Here is a 26646-nt window from a genome sequence, read left to right as displayed (position 1 = left end):
GGGTGGTATTGCTGAAGTTTGAATCAGATTGAATCAATTTGCACGTGTCTGGGATTGAAGCAGGGAGAGCAGGCAGTGAGATTTCAGAGGAGAATGCAAAGGGGGGAAGGCAGGGACTGTTCCCAGTATCTGCTCTGCCCAATCCCATGGATCAGTATATGGAGACCCATCAGAGAGAGACCATACAGACCTTCTTGTAAAGGCAAAGAAAGCTGGGGAAGGGGAAATTTTCAGGCAAAAAAATGCAGAGTTTGCTCCACCCAGATGCTCAATTTCAAGTCTCTAAAGAATGAGGCCCAGGAGATAGTAAATCATGCCAAACTGTAGACACAAGTCTGAAATGCCTTTACAGGTCCAATTTTCTGAAAGTGAGAAATTCAGTCCTGATGATTCAGAGATACTGGCGTGGACATAACTGCAGGAAGAACTATGGTGCTGTAAGTATATGGGTGCTTCCTCACACTTTCGCCTTCCTATCTGTTTTAATTGGGACCTAAATTAGAGTTTTCTGGCTCAATTTGCCCCACCAGGTTTGGGTTGGTGGGATGAAAGGAATTGTGTCCTTGCTGTTGTGCCTTCTCATTAAAAACAACTCCTTATCACCTCCATGCTGTCCCTTTTGCTCATAGATTAGATTTCCATTGTATCAAATAGTCACTTGGGCTTTTAAAAGCCTTCCCCTACTTTCCAAGTGATTGAAAACTCTGAAAAACAGACTCCATCCCCATATGTGATCACATCTGCAAACAGGGCTTTCTCCTGGGCTCTCAGCCTAATCCATGGCCTTCATCTCTCCTTGTCCTAGCTAGTTCTGACCCCAAAGTAGGTCATTTCAGAAGTGTGCTGTGGTCTAAAGGGTTCAGTATCCTGTGAGGCTGCAATAGGATAGAAATTGCCATTTTCAGACTGATCAAGGTGCTGCCTGCTTCCACAAAGCCAATTCACGGAAAGAGATCTGCAGGAGCAGTGATTAGCAGGGAAGTCATAGAATCACAGAATAGCTTGTGTTGGAACAGACCTCAAAGCTCCAACCCCCCTGCCTTGAGAAGAGTTGCCAAGTGCTAAAATCCATGAGAGATGTTAGAACTCCATGGGAGCAGGCTCGAGGTTGGTATCAGGAGCCAGACCTTTTGAAACCTCTCAAAGACAGAAACCACAGGTCTCAGTGGGCAAGAAACTCCCTTCATCCTCCTTAGGCTTTAATTAATGCACCAGCCAGAGGGCTTCATTTCTCCACCCTCTTGGAGAACCTCCCTCCCAGAGGGCTTGTCTTGGTGAGATCTGATTTCAGTCACTCTTATTTAAGAAGAAGATTAGCAAAACAAATCTGCTCAGGGTGAGCTGCGGTGGCTTGGTTTCATCGTTCTCCCTTTTGCAGATGCGTATTGGCTTCCTGAGACTGCAGGCCCTCTACAGATCCCGCAAACTCCACAAGCAGTACCACATGGCCCGCCGGCGCATCATCGAGTTTCAGGCCCGCTGCAGGGGCTACCTGGTCCGTAGGGCTTTCCGTCACCGCCTCTGGGCTGTCCTCACTGTGCAGGCCTACGCACGGGGCATGATAGCACGGAGGCTGTACAAGCGCCTCCGAGGAGAGGTACGTGTTGTGGAGAGGATGGTAGTGGGAAAGAGAAGTGGGGAGAGAGGGAGGACAAATAGTTTAAAGGGCACCAAAGAATCCTAAAAAGTAGGAAACGTCTCTTGAGAAGGGCTCCTGTGTTTATTCCTCAGTATCATCGGCGCCTGGAAGCAGAGAAACTTCGGCTGGCGGAAGAGGAACGGCTCCGAAAGGAGATGAGTGCCAAGAAAGCCAAAGAGGAAGCAGAAAAGAAACATCAAGTATGCCAGGATCGCTCTTTCCAGGGCTCTCTCACTATTTTCCAGGGCATGCTTCTGCTCCACTGAGGGGGAATGCCAAAAATATCTAAGGGATTTCTGCCCTGCTTGAGTTATTTGTATTTAATTCACTAAAGCCCCTCTGTGCCCTATCTAGACTTAGGCTGCTCCAGAATTTCTGATCTGCTGCAAAGGAATGTCAGAGATTACGGTTGTTATTTGCTTCCTTTTGGTGTTGTATGAAGGCTGAAGGTGGAATTGTGTAGATAATGTGTATGTGTGCAAGTGTGCACATGCACGGATGTATAAAATATAAAAATACCAGTGAGAGTCTCAGTGCAGGGATCAGACCTTCTAAAAAGGCACTGTAGAAGAGAATATATTATTTCTTTGTCCTTCTACAGTTAGGGAGCTGAGATTCTATATAAACATGCTACTGTTTAGCTCCAGCTCACATGGCTGGGATAGTGTCCTGAGCACTGAGAACCTCACATTTTTAAAGCTGGTCTCCATGGAATTCAGTGCCAGCTCTCTGGAGTCAGCGGTTCAGTCACTGTACATTTTCTCTTCCAGGTACGCCTTGCCCAGCTGGCCCGTGAAGATGCAGAGAGAGAAGTAAAGGAAAAGGAGGAAGCACGTCGGAAGAAAGAGCTTTTGGAAAAAATGGAGAGAGCGCGCAACGAGCCAGTGAATGACTCAGAAATGGTGGACAAAATGTTTGGATTCCTAGGGACTACCTCCTCCCTGCCCGGCCAGGAGGGGCAGGCACCCAATGGCTTCGAGGTACTTACAGGTTGATGCACACAGGTTGACTGTGACATAAAAGGCTTCAGCAACACATGTGAATTTATTAGGGTACAATGGGTCAGTACTAAGGGGGGCCTTCCTTCAAGAGTTCCTTCCTTCTGCATGGCCCCACAGGTTTGCTGTGCTGTGGCTGGGACAGACGTGCTGATGCAGGTTTTCTGTGGGGCTGCTACATGGAAGGGAGCAGTATTGCTGTAAGATCAGTGAGGACCTGTGGCCTTTGTGATTTTTTTCATCACTGCTCAAGTCATTCGGTACTTGGGCAGCCATTGCCAAACTTAATGCTTCTCCAAGTGCTCTGGGGACATTATTGAGCAAAAGGTGTCCTTCTGGACTCATGATTTGCTTGGGCTCAGGAGTTACATTTCATGGTTTTCCCTCCAGTTGGCTTTTCTTGATGGAAATCAGATAGTCAGTGAAGTCACGCCCAAGGGGGAAGTACAGTTCAGCATCCAGAAACATGCTGACCACCTGACAACCACTTCCCCACCAGGATCTCGAGCGAGCCCAGAAGGAGCTGGAGGAAGAGGACCTTGATGCTGCATTGCCTCTCCCTGAGGAAGAGGAGGAAGATCTCTCAGAGTACAAATTTGCCAAGTTTGCAGCCACGTATTTCCAGGGCACGACAACACACACCTACATTCGCCGACCTCTCAAGCAGCCTCTCTTGTACCACGAAGATGAAGGAGACCAGTTGGTGAGGCAGGGGAGGAAAACCCTTGAGCAGGGTGGGTTGGAGCAAGCCTGGGGAGCCTTTCACCTGAAGGGCACCAGTTTGCCTTTGGTATACACTGGTGTGTGTTCATGGTTCAGGGGAGAGCACAGCCCTTATCCACTGGGCATGCTCTCAGACTAAGACAACAAACATTAGAGGGACACAGTGGTGAGTTTATCTCTATGCCTTGATATTTAAGACAGTTAATGAAGTCTTCTGGGCTTAGGTCATGGAAGATACAAATTGTTGTGCTGGTACCATTTGCAAATCTGCATTTGCAGATGCAAATGTTGTTTCTTATCTTGACACGTGCATCAGTACAGAGCTAGTAGAGGAGAAAGGCTTGCCCCATAACCAACAGTACAAGGGCAGAATTGTAATGAACATTACAAAGGTCATGAAGTTTGCCTTCTCTATGATTCTCCTTCTCCTCTACAGAGGGTTAGAAGTTCTCAGTCACTGTTTATGTCTTTAGGACAAGAGGTAATTGTCATAAGTTGCTCCAAGGGGGAGGTTGATATTAGGAAAAATTTCTTCTCAGAAAGAATAGTCAAGCATTGGAACATACCACCAACAGGGAGGTGGTGGAGTCATTGTCCCTGGAGCTGCTCAAGGAAAGGGTAGATGTTGCACTGATGGACATGTTTAGTGGATATGGTGGGGATGAGTTGACAGTTGGACTAGATGATCTTAGAAGTCTTTTCCAGCATTAATGATTCTGTGATTCCATCTGAATGTGACATCTCCTAGCCAAGATGCAAATCCCTTGTAGGATATGGAAACATATTCATGATGGCAAGAACACAGATCCTGAATTTGTGGTCCTGGCCACCAGTATATCCAACTTTTCTCTCTCAGATGAGATTCATGCTGTGAGCAAATTAGTTTTGTGTCACACAGGTAGACAAGGAGACTATGGTCATGATCCCAATGGATTCATAGAATCATAAGATATCCCAAGCTGGAAGGGACCCACAAGGATTATCTGGTCCAATGTCTTGGCTCCACTAAGAACGTGGTTTGACTACCACCTCCATTGCCCTACTGCAATCTGATGGAGTTAAACTTTATTTCAACAGGCAGCACTTGCTGTGTGGATCACTATCCTCCGTTTCATGGGAGACCTCCCTGAGCCAAAATATCATACGGCCATGAGTGATGGTGGTGAGAAGATACCAGTGATGACGAAAATCTATGAAACTCTTGGGAAGAAGACTTATAAGAAAGAACTGCAGGCTCTGCAGGGAGAAGGAGAGGTAATTGCTTTCCAATTGAGGTAACTGTCTGTCAGAGAGATGGTATTTTCATATCAAAATATGTTGGGAAGAAATTAGTTTGTCAATTTTATCTGCAGTTATGCTACAAAGGGAGAATTGTCTGTGCATCAGGTGTTGTTTCTATCACTTATTTACAAAGATAACCAAATGCCTCCAGCAGTACTGTCAGGGAAGCACCCTGATATTTCTCACGGGGCTTTCATCTCTCTCTTCCTCCCCAGATGGCAGAGATAAATGGGAGAAATGCAGTGTCTTGAGTCATTGGTCTCTCTTTTGGGGGATTTTGTGTTGATTTGCTCTGGGTCAGCAGAGAAAAATTTAAAAATATGCCCTTAATCTTGGAGCAGGAAGTGAAGAATTACCAGGAGATTAGGCTGCAGAAATCCCTATTGCATCCTCAGAACATTCTGGGAATATTTGGAGGACTTTGTCTTAGGACCCCTCCCAGATAAGACATCGCTCTGGATAAATCACTGCCCATAGCACTGATACATTCTCATTTTGACAGTTGTTTTGTACAATATGGTAAGCTGTTACCTGGTATTAGGATTTTTTGTTTTTATAGATGGTGATTTCATTCAGCACTTTCACTCCAGCACCTGAGAAGGAGTGCAATCTGATTTGGACTTGTATTTTGTAAAAGTATGCTCTAAGAATTACCTTCCATTCCTTCTAGCTATCATGTTTTTTGCTTGTTTATTTATGAAAAGGCATATTTTATCCAACTGAGTTGTTAAATAGTAGAGAAGAGAAAGAAAAATTAAGTTGTCATTTGCATCTGCTGTTATACGTGCTCTGAGGAGTGTACAGCAGTGTAAAGATGTTTGAGCTGACCCTAAACCTGATGGCTTGTGAATCCAGCTTGACTTTATAATGGATACAAACCATTAAAGCTGCAGAGCTCAAAGTGTTGATCTGGTGTAATATCAGTCATTTCAAAGATGTTCAGTTTTGAAGAGGTTAACTGAGTTAAAAAGTAAAGCTATTGTTCATGCCATCTCGGTCTCACAGCTGGCAGAAAGCTGGCAGAAAGTCAACAGAAAAATCATATCGTCTGCTTGATGATATGTAATCAGTGCCACATGAAATTTTATTTTTCTGGGAAATCTGATAGAGCACAGAGCTAGGTAATGATGATGAAACCATAATGGGTAACAATAGCTGCCCCTGAATCGCTGACAGGGTGACTTCCATCTCACAAGTGTGCTATGCAAATCACACATCTCAGAGGGTGATTTTGCTCATCTCACTTGTGAAGTAGGAACAAGCCTGAACAGGGTACAGTACAAGTGATGGGGCATAGTTGGACTAGGAGTCAGCCACTTTTTCAACATGGCTTGGTCTTTTTGCAGCCATGTCCAGTATGTAAGTTTAATTTGGGGTAGGTTCATTGATAAAACAATGATCATCTGCCAAATTCAGAGCCCAACCTGATTTATCATGGGGCAAAAGGAACATTCTAGTTCCTGTCTTCTTCTGAAATGTCTCAGTCTCTACCCCTTGCAGAAGTCCTGGAGAAGCAGAGACAGCTTGTATTTGGCAGGGCTCTCCATCACCACACTGCACTGTGTGTTTCTTGCTTTGCAGAGTACTCACATTGACGGGCACAAGAAGAACAGTGTGCGGCACAAACTGGTCTCCTTAACACTCAAGAAGAAATCCAAACTGACAGAGGAGGTGAGAGGAGACGCTTGGCCGCCTGGCAGCACAAGTGCCGTTGGATTGTCTGCAGCCCTCTCTGACTCTCTTCTGCTTTTCCCTAGACAACATAGAACCAGCCCTCCTCTGGGTTTGGCGCTACCTGTCTCTCTGCCTGAAAGATTTAAGGAGTGTTTAAGGGGAAAGGTTGGCTTCCCGTGTCTCCTTGAGTCATTCTGCACCTCGCGCCGGCCTCCCCTCGACTCCTGTTCTCCATCCATTCAGCACCTTCCCTCCCCTCTTTCACAGCCCTCCGTCCAGCTGCTGAAACCTCTCACCACTTGTGATGGTCTGAATGTTACCCCTGCTTTTAGCTTCCTGCCCTCCTCTGCGTAATAGGTAGCAGAAGAAGGCCATTCAAAAGTGCTCACCCATCCTCTGCCTCTCTCTTCTCTAATTCTCCTATGCGTAGCTATCCAAAGCTGAGAGCTTTTGGAAATACCATCCCGAAAGAGTGAGGAGCAATAAGGCTTTTGGGTAGGGGGATGAGAGCAAAGCAAACACATGGATTCAGTCTTTTTCATAGTGTCTTGTCCACTTCCAGAGCAGGCACCAAATCAGCTGCTTGAGAACATGAAAACCTCTCTCTGATATAGTCATCCTTCTTCCCTTTAGTGTCAGAGGAAAGAAGTAGGAACCAGTTCAGCTTATCCTAAAGTATCTCAGAACACATTCTCTAGTGGCTCTAAATAGAGAATGAGTTGACCAGCTGAGGTAGAGAACTGTGGGCAGAGAGGTGGATGAATGCCAACCCAAAAAACACCATGCATTGTTAGCATGGAGAGAGGGCCCATCTGTTAGTATTTTAACATTTTTTTTTTAAATATGACTAAATTGAAAGGACCAGCCTTCCTTGACAATAAGTTGGATTATCCCAAGCATCGTTGGTGACTGTTTTTCAGCTGTGGGTCCAGCCTAGTGTTGGGTTGCCAGGGCGCCATTGTAGAAAACAAAAGAAAAAACTAAGCAGGTAGAAGCGTGACCAGGCAGAGCCATTTTCATCTTCATCCATACGTAATTAAAGCCAACCAACTCACAACCTCCCATCACTGACAATGTATAGACCGAAAAGCTTCTGAGTCCCTTCGGGGCTGGTGGAGGAGTCCTCCTTGGGGGGGGCACACCACATGTGGGTTGGGGGTGGGGGGCCACAGTAAATGGCTGTGCTGAAAGAGAGCAATGTGTCTGGTTGGCAGGTGACAAAAAGACTTCATGACGGGGAATCAACACTCCAAGGTAATAGCATGCTTGAAGACCGACCCACATCCAACCTGGAGAAGCTCCATTTCATTATTGGTAATGGCATCCTCAGGCCAGCATTAAGGTTAGAAATCAGGACAAAGGCATAAACATGCCATTCTTTTAATTCCTTCTTCACTGAGCTATTCCTGTCCAAATGATTTTGCTGGTGTGTGCAGCTTTATCATGCCCTTATCCTTCTGGTTGTATTGCACAATTGGGCTGGGTTAGGTCACTTCTTTAGTGTTCATGTCAGACCTGATCAAAAGACCATGCAGAGGGATTCAAAGGCTTCTGAAAGAGCTGGTGGGTGCTGTATTGCTTCATTAGCACTTATGCTTGCTGTTCACTATCCTTTGCTTTCCATTTGACCATTTAGGCCTCTTTCATTTGTGTGAATATTTTTGATGGCACAAAAGTGAAAAACTCAAACTCATTTCTGTTACTAAGTAAAGCATTCAAAAAACAGAAACAATCAAATTAGAGATGACTGTGTATCTGTGTTTTAGCCCATTTGTGTGTGTGTGTGATGTACTGCAATGCATTTCATTTTATCCTCCCACTTCACCGGAAACCCTTAGCCTTATATTTCTGTACATCTACTCAATCTAATAGCATACTCATGAGCTTTTCCATGGGGTTTTTCGGTGTAACAGGTTGGTTAACTAGTTTTTGCTGCTTCGCATGTAGATAAGGAAGTACCAATATCTCTCATTTTGCATGTGGAGAATTAAAGTCAAAGGCAAAATTGGACATTAATTCCCCAGATGAGATATCCATCCATGCATCAGAGTATGGGTCTACTTAAACATGAGATGGACAAACCTAGATCTCTGCTGGAACAAATAGTTCCCAACATTTCTACAGTTCATGTTTAGGTGCCCCAAAAGTAACAGTCAGCAAATAAGGACTCCTGGTAGATGGCCCAGTTTAGGAGGCTCACTTGCTATCAGAGGGAAACCTTTGTAAGACTCCATCTCTGTAAGACACCATTTTCCAGAAAAGGCATTCAGAGACCTGAACCTTGAGACTCCCTTTTATTTCTCTTTTCTGAAAACACCAGTCAGCAATGGAAAATTTCTGCAGAAGCACAGGGAAAACCCAGTTGAGAACTAGGAGAACGAAAGCATTTGATAGACCATGAAGTGACCAGAGTGACCATCATTAGGACTATTATATGAATGTCCCTGTAATTCCGAAATGAACCTGCAGACAGGTTTGGCTCTTCCTCTGTTAACACTGAAAAGCACCACCTTGTTAATTCTAATTTTTATTTTCACTTCTATTGCAGGGATGAAATTTATTGTCAAATCTGCAAGCAGCTGACTCAGAACCCATCCAAAAGCAGCCATGCCAGGGGCTGGATCCTGATGTCCCTCTGTGTAGGGTGTTTTGCTCCTTCTGAGAAGTTTGTAAAGGTAAATTGTGGATGAAATTTATCACGGATACCATCTGCTGACACATTTTCTTCCCCACCCATGGGACCAGCTTTTCTCTTGAGTTTGATAGTGAAAGGAATCCTGGTCTTCATCTCTGTCAGGAATGACAATGGCAAAAGTTCCCTAATGAGAAAGAAAAATGTGCAAGATACTGAGCTCAATGTCTTAGCAAGGATCAAAGAAATTACTCCTGAGAAATTGGCTCTCTCTTTCCACTGACTCTAAAGAGAGAGTAGATCACAAATTCAGATGATGCCTCCTACACTCCAGGTGAAGAAGATGTGATAGGTAACCTCTGCCCAGAAACTGAATTATCAGAGATCACATGTGGAATTTGCACACCCAGAAAGGCCCAGCCCACAGATCTCCCATTTCTCACAACCAAAGACCTATGCATTTAGTCAAGCATCTGCATGTCTAAGGCATGTCCTCTAGTTTGATGAGGAACAGTATTACATAGCAAATTATAAATCTAATCTATTCATGGAAAGGATGATCCATCACTGAAACAGACAGCACAGGGAAGTGGTTGAGTACCCATCCCTGGAGGTATTGAAGAGATGTGTGGGTGTAGCACCAAGAGACATGGGGTAGTGGTGGCCTTGGAAGTGTTAGGTGATGATTGAACTTGATGATCTGGTGGGCCTTTTCTAGTCTAAATGATTCTATGATTCTACATAATGTATCTTCAGGCGCATTGTAGATCAGCAGGACTGAAGTCAGGGGGCTGACACTATTAAAAATCAGATTTTTCTCAAGGATTTTCATTTTTTCTTCGGCATACTCCATTTTTTCTTCCTAGATTTGAGCAGCCTTCCTTCCAAATAACTTATACACCTCAAGTCTGACCAGCACCCTCTGGGCTGCTGAAGTTAATCCCATGATTTAAAGTTTGACTGGCTCAGGGCAAAGGGCTCAGTACTTTGTCTTTGCTTTGACACAACATGACAAGGCTTCCTTTGACCCTCCCAGATTTTTGAATGTTGGAGCCTAGAACTGCTCCCAGGCCCACTGGAAATAAAGGTGTTACTTTAATATCCATAGATTTAAGATCAGGTTCTATCAGAACTGAAGCCAAGAATAGAAAACCCTTTTTCATTCCAGGCACTGTAAGGAAGAAATCAAATAATTCAGATAAATCACTGCCAAAGTGGCAGAAAATTAAATTACACCTGGTAATGTGATCTGAAAAAGTATATAACAGGGGACTGTGGGAATTTAAATTTTTAATAATGAAAGATTATTTTAGGTGAGTGAAGCACTTCACAGAAATAATGAATGAGTAATTCTGAAGTCTCAGAACAGACTGCCCAGGGAGGTGGTGGAGTCACTGTCCCTGGAGGTGTCCAAGAAACATGGAGATGTGACACTTGGAGACAAGCTACAAGATGTGGTTTAGTAGCTTAGGGGGTAGTAATGGTGATAGGAGGACAATTGGACTAGATCTTGTAGGTCCTTTCCAACTTTGTGATTCTATGACTCTTCTATGAATCTGTGGTTTAGCGTGCCTGGTGGTTAATGGTTGGACTAGATGATCGTAGAGATCTCTTTCAACCTTATTGACTCTGTGATTCTACCTCTGCCCAAAGTCCTGGTATGTGCTGAAGTGTGTGTCAGTATTCCCCAAAACATTCTGCATTTGTTCATCTTGGGCAGCCCTTTTGCTCCTTGGACTGCTGGAGACAAAAGGGAGTGTTCATACCAACTAATTTCAGATACTTGTCTCCTCCTAATAGTACGTGGAAAGAGAGAGACTCCTCTAGAGGATGATTCTGAGGCTGTGAATGAGAATCCTGCTCTGAATCTCTCCCCAAACATTTTCTGTCCCCATGGGCAGCTCTGGTGACTGTGTCTCCTTGGGTGTGAATGTGGACACCTCTTGCAGTATACACACTCTGTTTATATTTCTAAGCTCCAGTCTTGCAATAACTTGGCCCACGTCCTGGAGCTCCTCTGAAGCATCTGTAGTAATCCATAGGGACATCATACACACCAGTTTAAAGCATTATGTTTGAAGATAATACATTCTCCCATTTAAATGTTGATTCTGCCCCCAACAGCATCCTTTCCCATGCAGACTCACTTTTTTGTTTTGTGAAAAGCGGAGGGATAGATAAGGTTTGATGGAATTCAGTGAATGCTTCATTGTGAAGCTACACTAACCCAGACCACTTAGTCCAGCCTGTTCTAGACTGGGACATAACTGCCACGTCAGCACTGGACGTTACTATCATACTCATAGCCTCATAACTCATTTAGCAGTAATTATTCACCATTTAAACAGAAGAAGAAGCAAATAAGGGTAAATATCTCTTAGCATTTCTTCTCTATACTCTGTTGTGCAGTGGAAGTGTACAGTGAATATGATAACAAATTCCTGGTTAATTTTTTCCTGAAACCTCCATTCGGGGTCTAACTTTAATAACAGCAACATTATGGGAAAAAGATGATGCAGAATTTCAAGAAAGGATTATGCCTGGAGGCTGTTCCACAACCCTGGAATATGTCAGTAAGGACTGAACACTTTGAGATGGATTTAGGTGATAATGAGGCAATCTTAAATATGTTTTCTGTTCCCAAATATGAAGATCATGCTTTGGATCCTATTAGAAACCTTCATCACCTCTTATGCTAAGCACGGTTCAAGACACAGCACTCCAATCCTCTGCACTTTTCTTTGATTTACAGAGCTCTTAGTCTTAGCTACAAATTTAGCCAAGACACTTATGTAATGCTTTTAAGTGTATCTCTCAAACTGCGGAAGTCATTGGATTTCATTTTCTAAGCAAAGTATTTTTAACATATGGTGAAGTACTTCAAATTTTGGCTTAGGGTCCAATAAAATACAGTTTAAAATCCGACTAAGGAAACACCTGTTTAATGTAATTGTGAAATATGTTTTCTATTATCAGCTAAGTGTTCTGAGTGATGCTTGCTTACAGTTTCCCATGACATTTTTTATAGGTCTTTTTCATTCACTCCCATGATTTTGTCCTATATTCAATAGTATAATGGTCTAACCAATGTGTTCCCTGCTGCAAACAGTACTTAAGGAACTTTATCAATGGAGGCCCTCCTGGTTATGCTCCCTACTGTGAAGAGAGGCTGCGGCGGACATTTGCCAATGGGACAAGGACACAGCCACCAAGCTGGCTGGAACTGCAGGTATGAACCCCTCCATACCCTTCCAAGGCCTCTGGGGCTCAGGGTTGGATCTTTTCACTGTCATGGGAACCACAACTCTGGCAGAGCAGAAAACATCATGACAAAATGACTATATCTTTCAAGAATTTTCAGGTATTTACAATATATTACATTCCTCTTGCATCCTGGCCTTGTTCCAAGGCATACTGAAGATCAGACCCTTTGCCTACATCAGTACTTTTAAATTAAATGCATTTGAGAATGCTCTTAGACATCAATGCCAGCTGCCATGAAGCTAAGCCCCATGTATGCTAGGAATTCTTCCAGCTGAAAGTGTCTGCAGGCAAACTAACTACTGAGAATGTCCTTGGAACATCACAGCTGCCCAAGCTTCTTCAGGTGCAGCTGTAGTTGGAATAAGCCCATTTTATGCAATATTTGCTCATTTTCTGCGCTGATTTACTAGCACAGATGATTGTGTTTTAGTACCCAGGAGCATTCCTGAGCCTGGTTGAATTTACTAGATTAAACACTTCAACGATTGAATGTATTATATACAAGAAACAGTTTTTTCAGTGCTTCCAGTGACTGACCATACATTATCCAGTTGAGAATGCTATGGTAGCATTGAAATATAGCCAATAGTGGAATCAGGAATTAAAAAACCAGCTACCATTGCTGGGGGGAAGAGTACATAGGTAAATAACCTAGAATGTTGAATGCCATTGTAAAGTCTGACTTTAATCTATTAGGCAACCAAGTCCAAGAAGCCAATCATGCTGCCTGTCACATTTATGGATGGGACAACAAAAACACTGCTGACAGATTCTGCGACCACTGCTAAAGAGCTCTGTAATTCATTGGCTGACAAAATCAGCCTGAAGGACCGATTTGGCTTTTCACTTTACATTGCACTTTTTGACAAGGTAGGTTATAATTAATGCTTCTGACTAACCCTATAAAAGAAAAGGGAGATTCTCCTTGATGTCACATATCTTCCAGGGCAAAAGAAGGACCTTGTATTCTGAGCATATGCCCAGTCAAAAGATCAGAAAGAAAAAAATATATATGCATGTATGATTTTTACAGAATGAGAAGGCATACGCTTGAGTAGTTTTTGCAGAGAGATTATGAAATCTCCCTTCTTGAACATATTCAAAATAGAGGGAATGGAGCAACCTGATCAAAGATGGACCAGCTCCAAGCAGGAGATTGGACCAGAAACCTTCAAAATCCCTCCAGAAATCCTCCAGAGGTGCCTCACACATAGACATCTCTACCTAGATGATGTCAGATGAATTTCACCTTTTCCCTCCACGTTGCTTAGGTTTCTTCCTTGGGGAGTGGCAATGACCATGTGATGGATGCTGTGTCCCAATGTGAGCAGTATGCCAAGGAGCAAGGAGCACAGGAGCGCAACGCACCGTGGCGGCTCTTCTTCAGGAAGGAGATCTTCACTCCTTGGCACAACCCAAGTGAGGACAATGTGGCCACCAATCTCATTTACCAACAAATTGTCCGAGGGGTGAAGTTTGGGGAATACCGGTGTGACAAGGCAAGTGTCCTCAACAGCTGCTGGTCTATCAACATACATCCTTCCTCCCTGGGTACATGCTAAGTTATTAGGGTATGCACTTAGGAAACAAAAGCTACAGGAATCAGATCCTTTTGGCTGGAGGAGGATCAGACTCTCCTATGGGCTGTGTAAGCACCATTCCCTGTGGACTTTTGGATCAGAGAGTGAATGTTACCTCATCCATCACCCCCAGTTTGGAGGGCTACAGGAATGCTGTAACCAGTCCACCAGGTCAGATTCCTGTTTGGTGAATCCTGATAAGCTTTAGGCACGAGACAGACAATTCAAGTTACATACAACTGTGCTATGCAGTACAGATCCAGTGCTGAAGAGACGTTGGAAGCAGAAACCTATGTCTCTAGAGTCTCTGTGAGCTTACAGAATTCATAAAATTGCTCAGGTTGGAAAAGACCCTAAAGATCATCAAGTCCAACTGCAGCTTAGCCATTCTACCTTAACTCTAACAACCCTCTGCTAAATCATGTCCCTGAGCAGTTATTATTCCAATGTCACTGAAGTGAGCTTCTCAAAAGACATTAAAATCTCTGAAAACATCCAGTGCAATTTGTCTTGCTTCTGTTTAAAATTTTCCAGGTGTCAAACTGAAGATATTCTTTCTTAGCACCTAATTGCTCTCCTTTGAACTAGTAAAGACCAGGCACTATAGGAACTAAAGCATCTTTTCCCATCTTTATTACATTAACATCAGTTCTTTTATCATGTGTGGATCTCACAGGAAGAAGACCTGGCAGAACTGGCTTCCCAGCAGTACTATGTGGACTATGGGTCAGAAATGGTACTGGAAAGGCTGCTAAATCTAATTCCATCCTACATCCCAGACAGAGAGATCACTGCATCGAAAACAGTGGAGAAATGGGCTCAGCTCATTATAGCTGCACATAAAAAGGTAAGATGATAAATCATCTGGTAATGGCCAAGATATGTTTCAGTAGCTTCATGTGCCTTCTAAATATGTCAGACACTACAGCTCAAATCTTGGCTGCACTGAAATTAAAACAAAGGCAAAGGACGTGCTTTGCACTAGTTATGTCCAACAACCACTGCTTTTGATGCAAGAAGACAACTTGCAGAGTTGCACTCTGCCTTTTCTGGTGTTTCATTCCTGACACATGAGACTGTGGCATTATTGATTCTATTGCAGTGGCAGTTTGTGACCCCAATCAATACCAGGATGTTATTGTACCAGATGCTGTGTAACCTCCCTGACTTGTTGAGTCATTCAGGTACAAGGACTGGCATTTATTTAAAGACAGGATTCCACCTCAGATTAAGATAGCTAAATACAAGCATCTCCCTCTGTGTTAAGTCTCACTTCCCATCACTCTCAGTGGAAACCCAGGGGCTCAGTTCTGTTGCCTGAACAGAGAAGACTGGGGTATTCCTGCTCCAGGAATCTTAGGCCCTCCATCAGCCTCTAAGCTACATACAAAAGTCTCAGGTTTCAAAAGATGTCCTGAATGAAGCTAGATGCCTGTGCTTAAGCACTATCAAATACCTACTTCCAGCTAAAGGACTGTCAAGCTAAAAGGCAGACATCTATGTTAGGGAAACCGAAAGCCAGTTGAGATGATCACACCCAGCTTTGTCACTCTAGATGCTTGCCCAGACTTCTCAGAGTCTAATTATTTCTGAAGGGGGAACTAGATTTTTGCTAGGAATTTCTCCAGCTTTTCAGTTGTTCCTGTAGGACTTCGGGCCTTAGCATCAGCAAGATCTAAATATTGGTTCCAAGATCTTCAGATGTCATGGACTGAATGAGTTTCAAGGAGTTGTATGTTTTTGCTCTCTTGCTGAGATATAAGTTGGTTTGTGCTTCATGTTGCTTATGGTTTGCTTTGTCGGTAGGGAATTTATACTCAGAAGAGAACAGACCCCAAAAAAGTCAAGGAAGAGGTGGTGGATTTTGCACGTTTCAAGTGGCCTTTGCTGTTTTCTCGGTTTTATGAAGCCTTCAAATTCTCAGGTGGGTCAATAGAACACATGCTGGGATGGGTGGGATGGTGAAAAGCAAAAGGTAGAAGAATTAGGGACTCCACAGACAAGACCTAATGGGCCATCGGGTGATCTGTTTTGAATAGATTCCTTTTTGGTGCATCCTCATTAGCAATGGCTCAAGCCATGAGTCTGCCATTATTTCTATTATTAAAAATAACTGATCTTTGTTATTGCATCCTTTTTTGAAACATAGGCTTTTTCTATGGCATACCCTTAGTGAACTGATTGTATGTCTTCCCTTCAATCTAGGGCCAAGCTTACCTAAAAATGATGTGATTGTGGCTGTCAATTGGACAGGGGTGTATTTTGTGGATGAACAGGAACAAGTTCTCTTGGAGCTCTCTTTTCCAGAGATCACAGCTGTGTCAAGCAGCAGGTAAACTTAGCTAATGTTCTACCCCTAAAACAGTCTTTTTCTTGACTTTGACTTTTAATACTATTATATTTCCTGTTTATATCTCCTATAAAAACATATCCCAGAGGAGGAAAGCTGCAAGGGCAGAGTTTCACCTTGGCCACCATTAAAGCAGATGAATACACTTTCACCTCCAACAATGCAGAGGATATCCGGGACCTGGTAGTGACATTCCTTGAGGGACTAAGAAAAAGATCCAAGTATGTGGTCACTCTCCAAGACAACCCAAACCCTGGTAAGTAGAAGTAAAGAAGGAAAGCAAATGCATAGGCATGTTAATTACTCCAAAAAGACTTGCAAAAAAAAAAAAAAAATCATACAAACTAATGGTTATTTTTCTTGTAGTGGGAGAAGAATCTGGGTTCCTCAGCTTCCTCAAAGGAGATCTCATAGTTCTTGATCAAGACACAGGAGAACATGTGATGAATTCAGGGTGGGCGAATGGATTCAATGAACGAACCAAGCAGAAAGGGGATTTCCCAACAGATTCTGTCTACGTCTTGCCTACTGTCACCATGCCTCCCCTGGAGATTGTGGTAAGCTGTCTTACGGAATAGCAATACTTGATGCAAAGCCTGAGGAGGTCAAAGTCTTTCTGAGCAGTTTGGTTTTAAGAGTCTTTCTGACAATAATCTGGACCACTGTGGCTGAGAGAGGTGACGTTTTCTAAGGTACAAGTGATTTGTAATAGTATCTTAGCCTTTCTTCTAGTCTCATCACTTTGAAAACCATGAGATTATGACTTGGCATATCCATGAATCCTTTCACATCTTTCCAGCTGGCACAACTCCTTTTTGTTTAGGGTTAGAAGAAACTACCACATGCATTCATAGAGCAGTAGGTTCTAAAGCACATTCTTTTCATTAGAAAACAATTCCCACTATGGAAACATTTGTTATTCTTTGTATTAGTGACAAAGAATGGCACAGAGAAATGGCACTTTTATAGTTCTTACTGTCTATTGGCTGAAATTAGTGGGTTATTTTTACTCACTCATTGCCAGTCTCTTCATTTTGTATCTGCTTCCTATATATTGCATCAAGCATATGAGTTGACAACTTTTCATCCCACAGGCACTGGTCACAATGACTCCTGACCAACGACAGGATGTTATCAGAACCTCCCAGATGGCAATTTCAGACAGTGAAGAGAGAGTGAAACCATACACCTTGGAGGAATTTTCCTATGATTATTTTAGGTGATTTTTTTCAACCATCTTCAAAAAATACAGGAGTAGAAATACAGGAGTAGAAATACCATTTCTCCACATAGCTTGGGAACCAGTAATTTTTTGGCCACTGGAGAAGACTGTAACTATCTTATCCTCTGTACAACAACAGCTTCCAATTTAGGCCATGGCATGAATTACAAGTGTTCCACAGACAGGGATTTATGAATTAGGTGGAGACATTTTCATCTCAGCTCCAAAGTATACCCCACAGCTGCATGTAGCCTACCAGACTGACCCCAAAACTGCCCTTTCTGCTCAGAGAGGCTGGCAGTCCAAAGAGGCAGACCAAGTCCTCTAGGATATTGTCATCCTGGTGGGCTTGTTCTACTGGGCAATATTCTTTCATCATTGCTGCCCATCTCCCTGTTGTCATCAGCTTTCCTCTTGTGATTAGAAGGGGCTTTTTTGTTACAAAAGTTTGTTTGGGTATCAGTGCTTAAATAGGGTCCAAAACAGATTTTTCTGAGCCCTAGAAAAGTCAAAATGGCTATGGTTTGGGTAGAACTGGAGCTGTATACTTGCTAAAGTGTAAATTCCCATTTGGTTTAAGAGTTCATTAGTGAGGTGTTGTGAATAACCTTCCAGGTGAAACTCAGGCCACAGACTGTCCCTTTCATCTGTGTAACCTCTCTACTATTACTTTGCTTTGCCTTTGCCACCAGGCCTCCACCTAAGCACACCCTGAGCAGAGTTATGATCACCAAGAGCCGTGGGAAGGACAAGCTGTGGTGTTACACCCGGGAGCCCATCAAGCAGCCCTTGTTGAAGAAGATCCTGGGTAGTGAGGAGCTGTCCCAAGAAGCTTGCATGGCCTTCATTGATATCCTTTTACTGCCTGGTGCAGCCCTTGGACAAGAGGACAAATCTGACAGACAAAGGGATGATCAGTCTCTTCAGGGACACAAGCAAAGCCCATAGAAAGCCTTCTGTCCCCTCTTAGGGGGCTGTGTCACAGACTTGGAGATGGATCTGATTCTGGCATCTGTATTCAAGCATCCTTGAGATCTGAGGTACAGGGAGCAAGAATTATTGAATTGATTATAGAATCATTAAAGTTGGAAAAGACCACTGAGATCATCTAGTCCAACCGTCAACCCATCCTCACCATGCCCACTAAACCACTAAACTATTGAGTCTTTCTGGTACACACTGCTTAGTGGTTAACTCAACAGTTCTGTTTTGGCTTACTTCAACTTTCCAAGATGCATCTACTGTAAAGGGAGTAGACGTAACCAGTGTGGATGCAAACCAGTCCTCATGACCTCAGGAATAGGGTTTGAAACCTGAATATCTCTACTTGGAAGAATAAAGACAGCATGGAGATAGGCAGAGTGCAAACGTAGATCCGAACTGTGGAAATGGCCTCTGTATTTTGGTGGGCTTTTCTCTAGGATCCATAGTTTATAATTTGAACAGTTCTATTGGTATAAGCCTGGTACTAATGCTGCTACCATTACTGCTACTATCACAGCCACTTCTGTAGTCAAGTGTAAGTTGTCTTTTACCATATCATCAACAGAAGGGGTTCACCAAACCTCCCAATTAGCTAATCCTTAACTCCTGCCCCTCACCAGTGCTAAAGTATATGGGTGACTACCCATCCAAAAGGACCCGCTCAGTCAATGAGCTGACAGACCAAATATTTGAAGGTGCCTTGAAAGCTGAGCCTCTGAAGGATGAAATCTACTGCCAGACCCTGAAACAACTCACTGACAACCACATCAAGTAAGAGTTGTCTGTTTTCCTTGTCCCAGAGACACTAGCCTGTGTTGGGCATAGCAGGTCTGGAGCATTTTTCCTCCCTTCTAGTGCGTCCATGCCATGAGTTACTTTTTTTTGTTCTGTATCTCTCCTATTTTAGGTACAGTGAGGAGAAAGGCTGGGAGCTGCTGTGGTTGTGCACAGGCCTTTTTCCTCCAAGTAACATCCTCCTGCCCCACGTCCAGAGGTTTCTTCAGTCCCGGAAACATCACCCATTGGCAGCAGACTGCATCCAGAGACTCCAGAAAGCCCTAAGGTACAACACCAAAAGACCTCCTAACCATGTCACAATATCCAAATATGCATGAGAAACAATAAGTAGGAGATAGTCTGGTGATTGGAGGGACACAGTGAAATCTCACAGCCTCTCTCTTCATTCAACCAACACTAATAAAAAGTACGTCTGATGGACACTGTTGCTTATTCTGGGGCACCTTCCTCCTCCTGTTTTGCAGGAATGGGTCCAGAAAGTACCCTCCCCATCTTGTAGAAGTGGAAGCCATTCAACACAAAACCACCCAAATTTTCCACAAGGTTTACTTTCCTGATGATACTGATGAGGTAAGTGGGACAGAAAGAAATTCTTAGTTTTTGTCAGGATGGCTGTTCAAATTCTTACTAAATCTCAGAAGAGATTCATGCAGAAAAATTCAGCCTTCCCACAAGTATCTGAACCAGAGCAGTGTCAGGAAAACCCATTCTTACCAGGATAGGAGACTGGAGCTTAGGGGTCTGATTTCCTACAATTTACCTTTTCAAGACATGGGTGCAGAGTTGGCTCTCACTGGGGATTTTATAATATGATCTTATCAAGAGGGGAACATGATGTGTTCATCTCCATCCTCTTTCTCAGTGATTCACAAACTTTGGCCATCAGTTATTTGGAACCTAGACTAGAATATACAGTCCACCAAGCTATGCCTAGCCAGGCACTCTGCTGGGGCTCCCAGTGACAGAGCAGGGAGCTGGCAAGCAAGAAAATGCAATTATTCCTCATTCTTCTGAACTGAGATGACACAGAAATCATGATACCTGCAATCAGAAACCTCTCATTAAGCATCTTATACACAAATAAGGTAGATAGTGATATTGTTGTTGGAGGCAGACAGGCATCCTCTTGCAGATACTGCTGTCTCATGTTACTGACTGGTATTGTAGTGAGGCTTGATCTCTTCTATCATGCCCTTAGGTACACCTAAATCCTTGCATTTCCAAAGGAGTTCATGTGAAAAACAGTTCATATGCATGGGAGGATGTGAACAGTAGCTATGTATGCCCATGTTTGTCTGTTATAGGTATTTTAAGAAATCTACTGGGACTTCCCATCATACTGAATTTTGGGGTTTTTTTTGTATATGACCAGTAAGAAACATGGCACTGCTTTATACACGTACATCTGTGTGAAAGCCAGGAGAAAGGAGGCAGAGAGAACTTCTGCACTTGGATGTAGTCCCTTTGACAATGGAAGTCATCCAAGTGGACTAACGAAGCCTTGTCACTGTGGTACAACATGCACCTTTCTCAGTCTCATGAGATGTAGAACATGGGTCCTGGTGGTTCAGGCTAACAAGGTCATGCACGTGGTGGGTAGAGGTCTAAATTCTTTGAACTGCTGTGAAATGAATCTCCTTAAGTGGCCAGAGAAAACCAAGTCACTGAAAATTCTAAGAATCGCTCAGAAAGTGGAAAATGGAGAGATATCATCAGTGAAGAAACAACTGAAGATCAGCCTTCCGGTAAACAAATAGGTCTGAGATGTTACAAATGGATCAGAAAAAATCTCTTTACCTTGGAAGCTCTACAGAAGTCAACACAGAGTGTAGATGTAGTATCCTGAATCACAACATTTCACCAATAGTATGGCTGAACATCTATAAATGTGCCTTCCCATGTGCAGAGCCACAGTCCACAACGTCTCTGTTTTCACTGGTGTTGTGCACCTAAATCTCTTCATACATCTGAACTTAAGAGTTCCTCAAAGACAGCATAAAACAGAAATTAATCTTGAGGTAGCAATGATAATGTTCTTCCTTTCTTTGTAGGCATTTGAGGTGGAGTCCAGCACAAAAGCAAAGGATTTCTGCCAGAACATCTCCAACAGACTGCTCCTAAAGTCCTCTGAAGGCTTCAGTCTCTTTGTCAAGATCTCTGACAAGGTGAGCGACCCACACTCACCTTGTGGTAATGCCAAAGCACTCAGTGCTTCATTTCCAGAGACTCAGTAGGTGCACTGCTGGAGCCAGAGCTATGAAACAGGTTGCCCAGAGATGTGGTGTTGGAAGTCTTGTCATTGGATACATTTAAAGTCAGGCTGGACCAGGCTCTGAACAACCTGATCTAGTTTGTGCATGTCTCTGTTCATTGCAGGAGGGTTGATCTAGATGACCTTTAATGGTCCCTTCCAACTCTGTAGCCCCATGAATAAGATTAATTCCTCTGCAAGTTGTGCAGCATTTCTAAGTCAGATCTAACCTGCTACAGGTGAGATTTGGAGTATTATAACCATGGTTACAACTATCATCCTAAAAGGGAAAGGTCTCCTGTGTTGAGAACAGATGGCCTTAATACCTGATGATAATGCAGCAGTGTCCTTGCTGATTTAGGGACCCAACCAGTACCATTCTATGTGGAGGATCTCACAGAGGAAAGAGGTAGAAAACCCAAGCCTATTGTTAAGATGAGTTCATAAAAGATTAAATTAGGTGTTAGGGGGAAATTTTCCACATAGAGGGCAGTGGAGGCACTGGCACAGGCTGCTCAGGGAGCTATGATGCCCCATCTCTTGAGGTGCTCAAGGCCAGGTTGGATGGGGCCCTGGGCAGCCTGAGCTGGTAGGGGGCAACCAGACCACAGCAGAAGGTTCAAACTAGCTGAACTTTAAAGTCCTTCCCAACTCAACTCTATGATTCTGTGATAAAGAACTAAGAAAAATGTGCAGGCGTAGAGATGTCTTGGGCAACTGGAATAAATCTGTAGAGATAGTCATCATGGAGGGAAATTAATTGCTCCAGGAAACATGAAGCCACAACAAAGAGTAATGGGGGAAATTGGAGTGGTGTCTTTCTGACATCAACAGTCTGTAGTCCAGAAGTCTAACTGAGACAAAGCAGTGAGCAACAACCACAGGAGGTTGGGCAGCATACAGCCCTACCTGTGGCCTCTTGCTGCTTACTTGGTCTTCATAACCATGTACTGTGCCCACAGGTCATAAGTGTGCCCGAGGGAGATTTCTTCTTTGACTTTGTGAGACACCTGACAGACTGGATAAAGAAAGCAAGACCAGCAAAAGATGGTAACAGTGCCTTTTCTCCATTGTGGGTCACACACAGTCCTACATGAGCCCTCTAGTCCTATCAAAGGAGGCTGACTGCCATTTGTCACATCCATTGGGCCATTGCTGTGGCTGTGCTGACATCACCTGGGAGACGTCACCTGGGAGATGAGGAGATGGTCTCTCTGGTGCTCACAGCATTGTTCTGATATCTGCTCCCTGCTTCTTTTGTGCAGGTATAGTGCCTTCTCTCACCTACCAAGTGTTCTTCATGAAAAAGCTGTGGACCAACACAACTCCTGGAAAGGATTCAATGGCAGATTCGATCTTCCACTATTATCAGGTACTCTAGGAATCTGAAATAGCAGTGGAGACTTTGGGAGGTTTTAAGATGGAATTGAAAGACTGACTATGTGAAGGTGAAGACTTGCATTAAACAGAACATTTTAGGTAGTCTCTTTGGCTGGGAAATGTGCCAGATATTCTTGAGCAAGTAGCAAGAAGTGGGAGAGTATGTTCTGCTAGCAGCCCCAGCAGGGAGGCCAAATTCAGAAGCATTCTGAAGATTGCCTGCTCTTCCATTCTTCAAGATGAGCTATGATGGCCTCAAAAGCCATAAAATTTTTTGGTACACCTGCATGTCACAAAGCTCTCTCATAAACAAATGCAAACACACATCTGTTCCCTGTGTTTCTGTCTTGATCAAGCAATTTTCCCAATGTGACCATATCCCCTAATGCTTTCATAGTTTCTTATATAACAGTTTTTCAAACATCTCCTGGTAATGGTGGATTTCCAGTGACAGGGAGACTGAACAAGACTATATATACACACATAAGTTATCTAGTAAAAGAACCACCCTGTGCTATATTACAGGAAGCTTTTTTAGATCAGAGATCTTTAGACAACCTCCATTTACCAGCAGAGAATGAAGGTCTGGGGTCACCATCCCTGAATTGCTGTCTCTCCTATACAGGAGTTACCAAAGTATCTACGTGGTTACCACAAGTGTACACGGGAAGAGGTCCTGCAGCTGGCAGCTCTCATCTATCGAGTGAAATTTGAGGATGACAAGTCCTATTTCCCCAGCATCCCTAAGCTCCTGAAGGAGCTGGTGCCTCAGGACCTCGTCCGGCAGCTCTCTCCAGATGACTGGAAACGGGTAAAACAGCAACTTTATTCATATGTCAATCTAGGCTTGGGGAAGCCCACCATCTTGTGTCACTTGTCTGATGTTCAGCATTGAAGCGGTGTTGCCAGAATGAGTGACCTGTGGTCCTTCTCGAGCCTTAGCAGAGCACGGCTCCCCATCAGCACCAAGAGGAGGAATTGTACATGTGTGTTTGGATGGGCAAGTCTAGAACATAGAAAAATATAGATGTCTTTCTGCCAAGAAACAGTCTTATAAGTATTTTCTCTTTCCTAGGATTTGAACTCAACCATGTACCCAACCAACAATTTGTTGGTTTCTTCAGTAGAAAGTCCCTCTGTCCCCTCTGCTTCATAAATTGGAGATCAAAACTTACAGTCCCTACAGTAGAGTTACCAGCATGGCTCATCAAAGAAAGGAGGACCAACTTTGGTTCCAGGTTTTGTTCCAGTGACCATCCAGTGGAAGCATTCATTGGTGCAGAGACTGAAATCAACACTTATATAACTTCTTGGTGGCTATCCCAAAACTTGCCAAAAAACACTCTGTAGGTTAGAATTTAGTGCAGAGAGAACAGTTTGTAGGTTTACCATACACTGTGGTTTGTTAATAGATCTCAATGAAAGCCAAATTGCTATGTGAAGCAGTTATGATTTCTGGTAGGATAGTCCATGTTTGTGGCATGATGCTCCTTCCCTGGAGAATTTCATGGTACTAGGCAATGCAGACTCTCTAGCTCTACTGTCTTCTCTGTTGCAGTCCATTGTGGCATACTACAATAAGCATGCAGGCAAAACAAGAGAAGAAGCCAAGCTTGCCTTCCTAAAGATTATCTTCAAGTGGCCTACATTTGGATCAGCATTCTTTGAAGTGAAGGTACTTGCCCTTCTTGGAGTTTTCCTGACAGCTTCCAGGCATGTAGGGTTGTCCCAGTATCTGGGCTGAACTGGACAGGAACTACTCCGATGAGACAGGGAAAGAATGTGAGATTCAGTAATTTGTGGCTGCCCTATCTCTTTACAATACTGAGTCACTGTAGAGCACCATTGTATCTCAGTCATCTTTGGGTCTGTCCTCACAGCTGTACCAAAGAGGCAGCCAAAGAGGCAAGAGCCATTCTGTTTTGTGAAGGGAAAAGGGAACATGCAGTTTTCCACATGATGTGTCTGCAAACACCATGGACCAAATCTGGCAGTACATCCCATGCTGGCACAGGGCTGGAAGAAGTGTTTACCAGCATTAATTAAACTGAAAGTAAAGATCAGAAAAGGACAGAACAGTTTAGTATTGGCCAAAGGGTCCACAGCAGCAGTCAAGAGGAGGAGAAGAGTCCCAGACAAAGGGACTGCATAGAAGATAGTTAAGTCTGACAGTTTGCCATCCTGCCCCAGCTCTTCCTTTCCAGTGGTGGGATAGCTTGAGTTTTGGAGATGTTGAAGAGGAGCAAGGAACTTCATACTTTCTGTAGCTCACACAAAAGCAGGTCCATAGGAGATCTGTAATTGTGACAGCCCAGACTATTACCAATACCTTAAAGGTTTCTATGTTTATCTTTAAATCATTAACTGGATAGCAGTTAATGAGCCAGCAGATGCTGGCAGGAGAATATAGACAGAGGGGAAAAAGGAAATGATTTTGCTTAACACTTCCCCTGCTCAGCTCATCTCATCTCATTTCCAACAGCAAACTACAGAGCCAAATTATCCAGAAATCCTTCTAATTGCCATCAATAAACATGGAGTCAGCCTCATCGATCCCAAAACCAAGGTAAGACTGAGATCTTCACTAGATGCCCTTGAGCCAACAGCCCAAAGGCTGTGTTATTTAGAGATATAGGAGATCTCATTAAGCCTAGTTTGAACAACTGAATAGCCAGAAAAGATCCTGGAAAAGAAGAATTGAGAGCAAGAGCAGCAACTCTTTGAGCCCTGTAAATGGAGAATACACATACTCCTTCCTTAATCTTTTCACAGACATTAGGACTGGAGCTGGAGTACATGAGTTCCTACTAGGTACTTCCACCAGCCAAATGGTTTTTCCAGAACAGCCATCCTCCACAAGCACTGGAGGATCCACAGTCTTGCACCTCAGTGCTGTTCCTATGAGGCCATGGTACAGTCTTATTTCAACAAACATCCTTAGTCTGCTTTGAAGGAGAGAGAACAGGGACATGGAAGGTCCCCATGACCTTCATAAAAGTTGAGGCTCTTGTGTGTTAACTGTCAGCCTTGTGTTCCCATTAGGATATTCTCATCACTCATCCCTTCACCAAGATCTCCAACTGGAGCAGTGGGAACACGTACTTCCATATAACAATCGGCAACCTGGTGAGGGGAAGCAAGCTGCTCTGTGAGACATCCCTGGTAAGGAGGATTAAAGATTATGGCACACACTTAGAGCAAATTCTGACATTGGCAGGCCAAAATTAAATGCTTCCAGTAAGCTGTGTCTCAGAGATTCTCTGAGTTGCAGGTGGTCTCAAAAATGAGCCTCCATAGTTGTTTGTTTCTTCCGGATTTCAGCACTGTAAGGTTACTATCTCCATAACAGCCTTTTTTAAATGTGGGTTAGACATCAAGTATTGGGATGTGTCAGGTATGTAAGGTCTCACCTCCACCTGTGCATCCGTGCAAGGTTTTACCAGGGCTCTCATTGGGTTCATCATCCAAGTTACAGGCAAGCCTGAGGTGCTTGGGGCATTGCCACCCCATGAGCATGGGATTCTTCTCCATGCCATTAGAGTGAAAAGCGTCACATCTTACAGTAGGAGGCTGCCCAGGGAGGTGGTGGAGTCACCATCCCCAGAGGTGTTCAAGAGCCATGAAAATGTGGCACTGAGGGACATGGTTAGTGAGCATGGTAGGGTTGGACAAGATGGTCTTAGTGGTCTTTTCCAACTTTTATGATCCTATGAAAGCAGATATGGGTTCAAGGGTTGTACTTTTACAAAGGTCTTTTGTCAACATCAGTAGCATCCTGAGAGAGTTTCACACTGCAAATAGTTTGGCCTTTTATCCTTGTGTCAGGGCCATGACACCCAAGGAGAATGGTGGAAAAGAGGGAAAAAAAGA

The 26646-nt window shown here is 43.6% G+C and overlaps 1 protein-coding gene across 3 annotated transcripts in view; it reads left to right on the top strand.

Annotated features, from left to right (window-relative positions):
* The window catches only part of MYO7A (myosin VIIA), a 65932-nt gene that overhangs the window by 36867 nt on the left and 2419 nt on the right, over positions 1 to 26646 (top strand). For all 3 annotated transcript variants that reach the window (XM_090134146.1, XM_090134147.1, XM_090134145.1), the window contains 29 exons: positions 353 to 437; positions 1379 to 1597; positions 1732 to 1839; positions 2410 to 2619; positions 3137 to 3340; positions 4438 to 4614; positions 6223 to 6312; positions 7530 to 7657; positions 8864 to 8990; positions 12057 to 12176; positions 12908 to 13081; positions 13483 to 13710; positions 14468 to 14638; positions 15598 to 15715; positions 15997 to 16123; positions 16228 to 16397; positions 16508 to 16698; positions 17236 to 17360; positions 18056 to 18213; positions 18965 to 19118; positions 19255 to 19410; positions 19610 to 19715; positions 21197 to 21310; positions 22359 to 22446; positions 22662 to 22768; positions 23402 to 23587; positions 24335 to 24451; positions 25259 to 25342; positions 25819 to 25938. In XM_090134146.1, coding sequence (XP_089990272.1) covers positions 353 to 437; positions 1379 to 1597; positions 1732 to 1839; positions 2410 to 2619; positions 3137 to 3340; positions 4438 to 4614; positions 6223 to 6312; positions 7530 to 7657; positions 8864 to 8990; positions 12057 to 12176; positions 12908 to 13081; positions 13483 to 13710; positions 14468 to 14638; positions 15598 to 15715; positions 15997 to 16123; positions 16228 to 16397; positions 16508 to 16698; positions 17236 to 17360; positions 18056 to 18213; positions 18965 to 19118; positions 19255 to 19410; positions 19610 to 19715; positions 21197 to 21310; positions 22359 to 22446; positions 22662 to 22768; positions 23402 to 23587; positions 24335 to 24451; positions 25259 to 25342; positions 25819 to 25938 — 4162 coding nt within the window. The remainder of the gene's footprint in view (positions 1 to 352; positions 438 to 1378; positions 1598 to 1731; positions 1840 to 2409; positions 2620 to 3136; positions 3341 to 4437; positions 4615 to 6222; positions 6313 to 7529; positions 7658 to 8863; positions 8991 to 12056; positions 12177 to 12907; positions 13082 to 13482; positions 13711 to 14467; positions 14639 to 15597; positions 15716 to 15996; positions 16124 to 16227; positions 16398 to 16507; positions 16699 to 17235; positions 17361 to 18055; positions 18214 to 18964; positions 19119 to 19254; positions 19411 to 19609; positions 19716 to 21196; positions 21311 to 22358; positions 22447 to 22661; positions 22769 to 23401; positions 23588 to 24334; positions 24452 to 25258; positions 25343 to 25818; positions 25939 to 26646) is intronic.

This window comes from Phasianus colchicus, chromosome 1 (genome assembly GCF_987193195.1).
Source record: "Phasianus colchicus chromosome 1, bPhaCol1.hap1.1, whole genome shotgun sequence".
Lineage (NCBI taxonomy): Eukaryota > Metazoa > Chordata > Aves > Galliformes > Phasianidae > Phasianus > Phasianus colchicus.
Note: the sequence above shows the minus strand (reverse complement) of the source record. Positions and strands in the feature narration are given on the sequence as shown.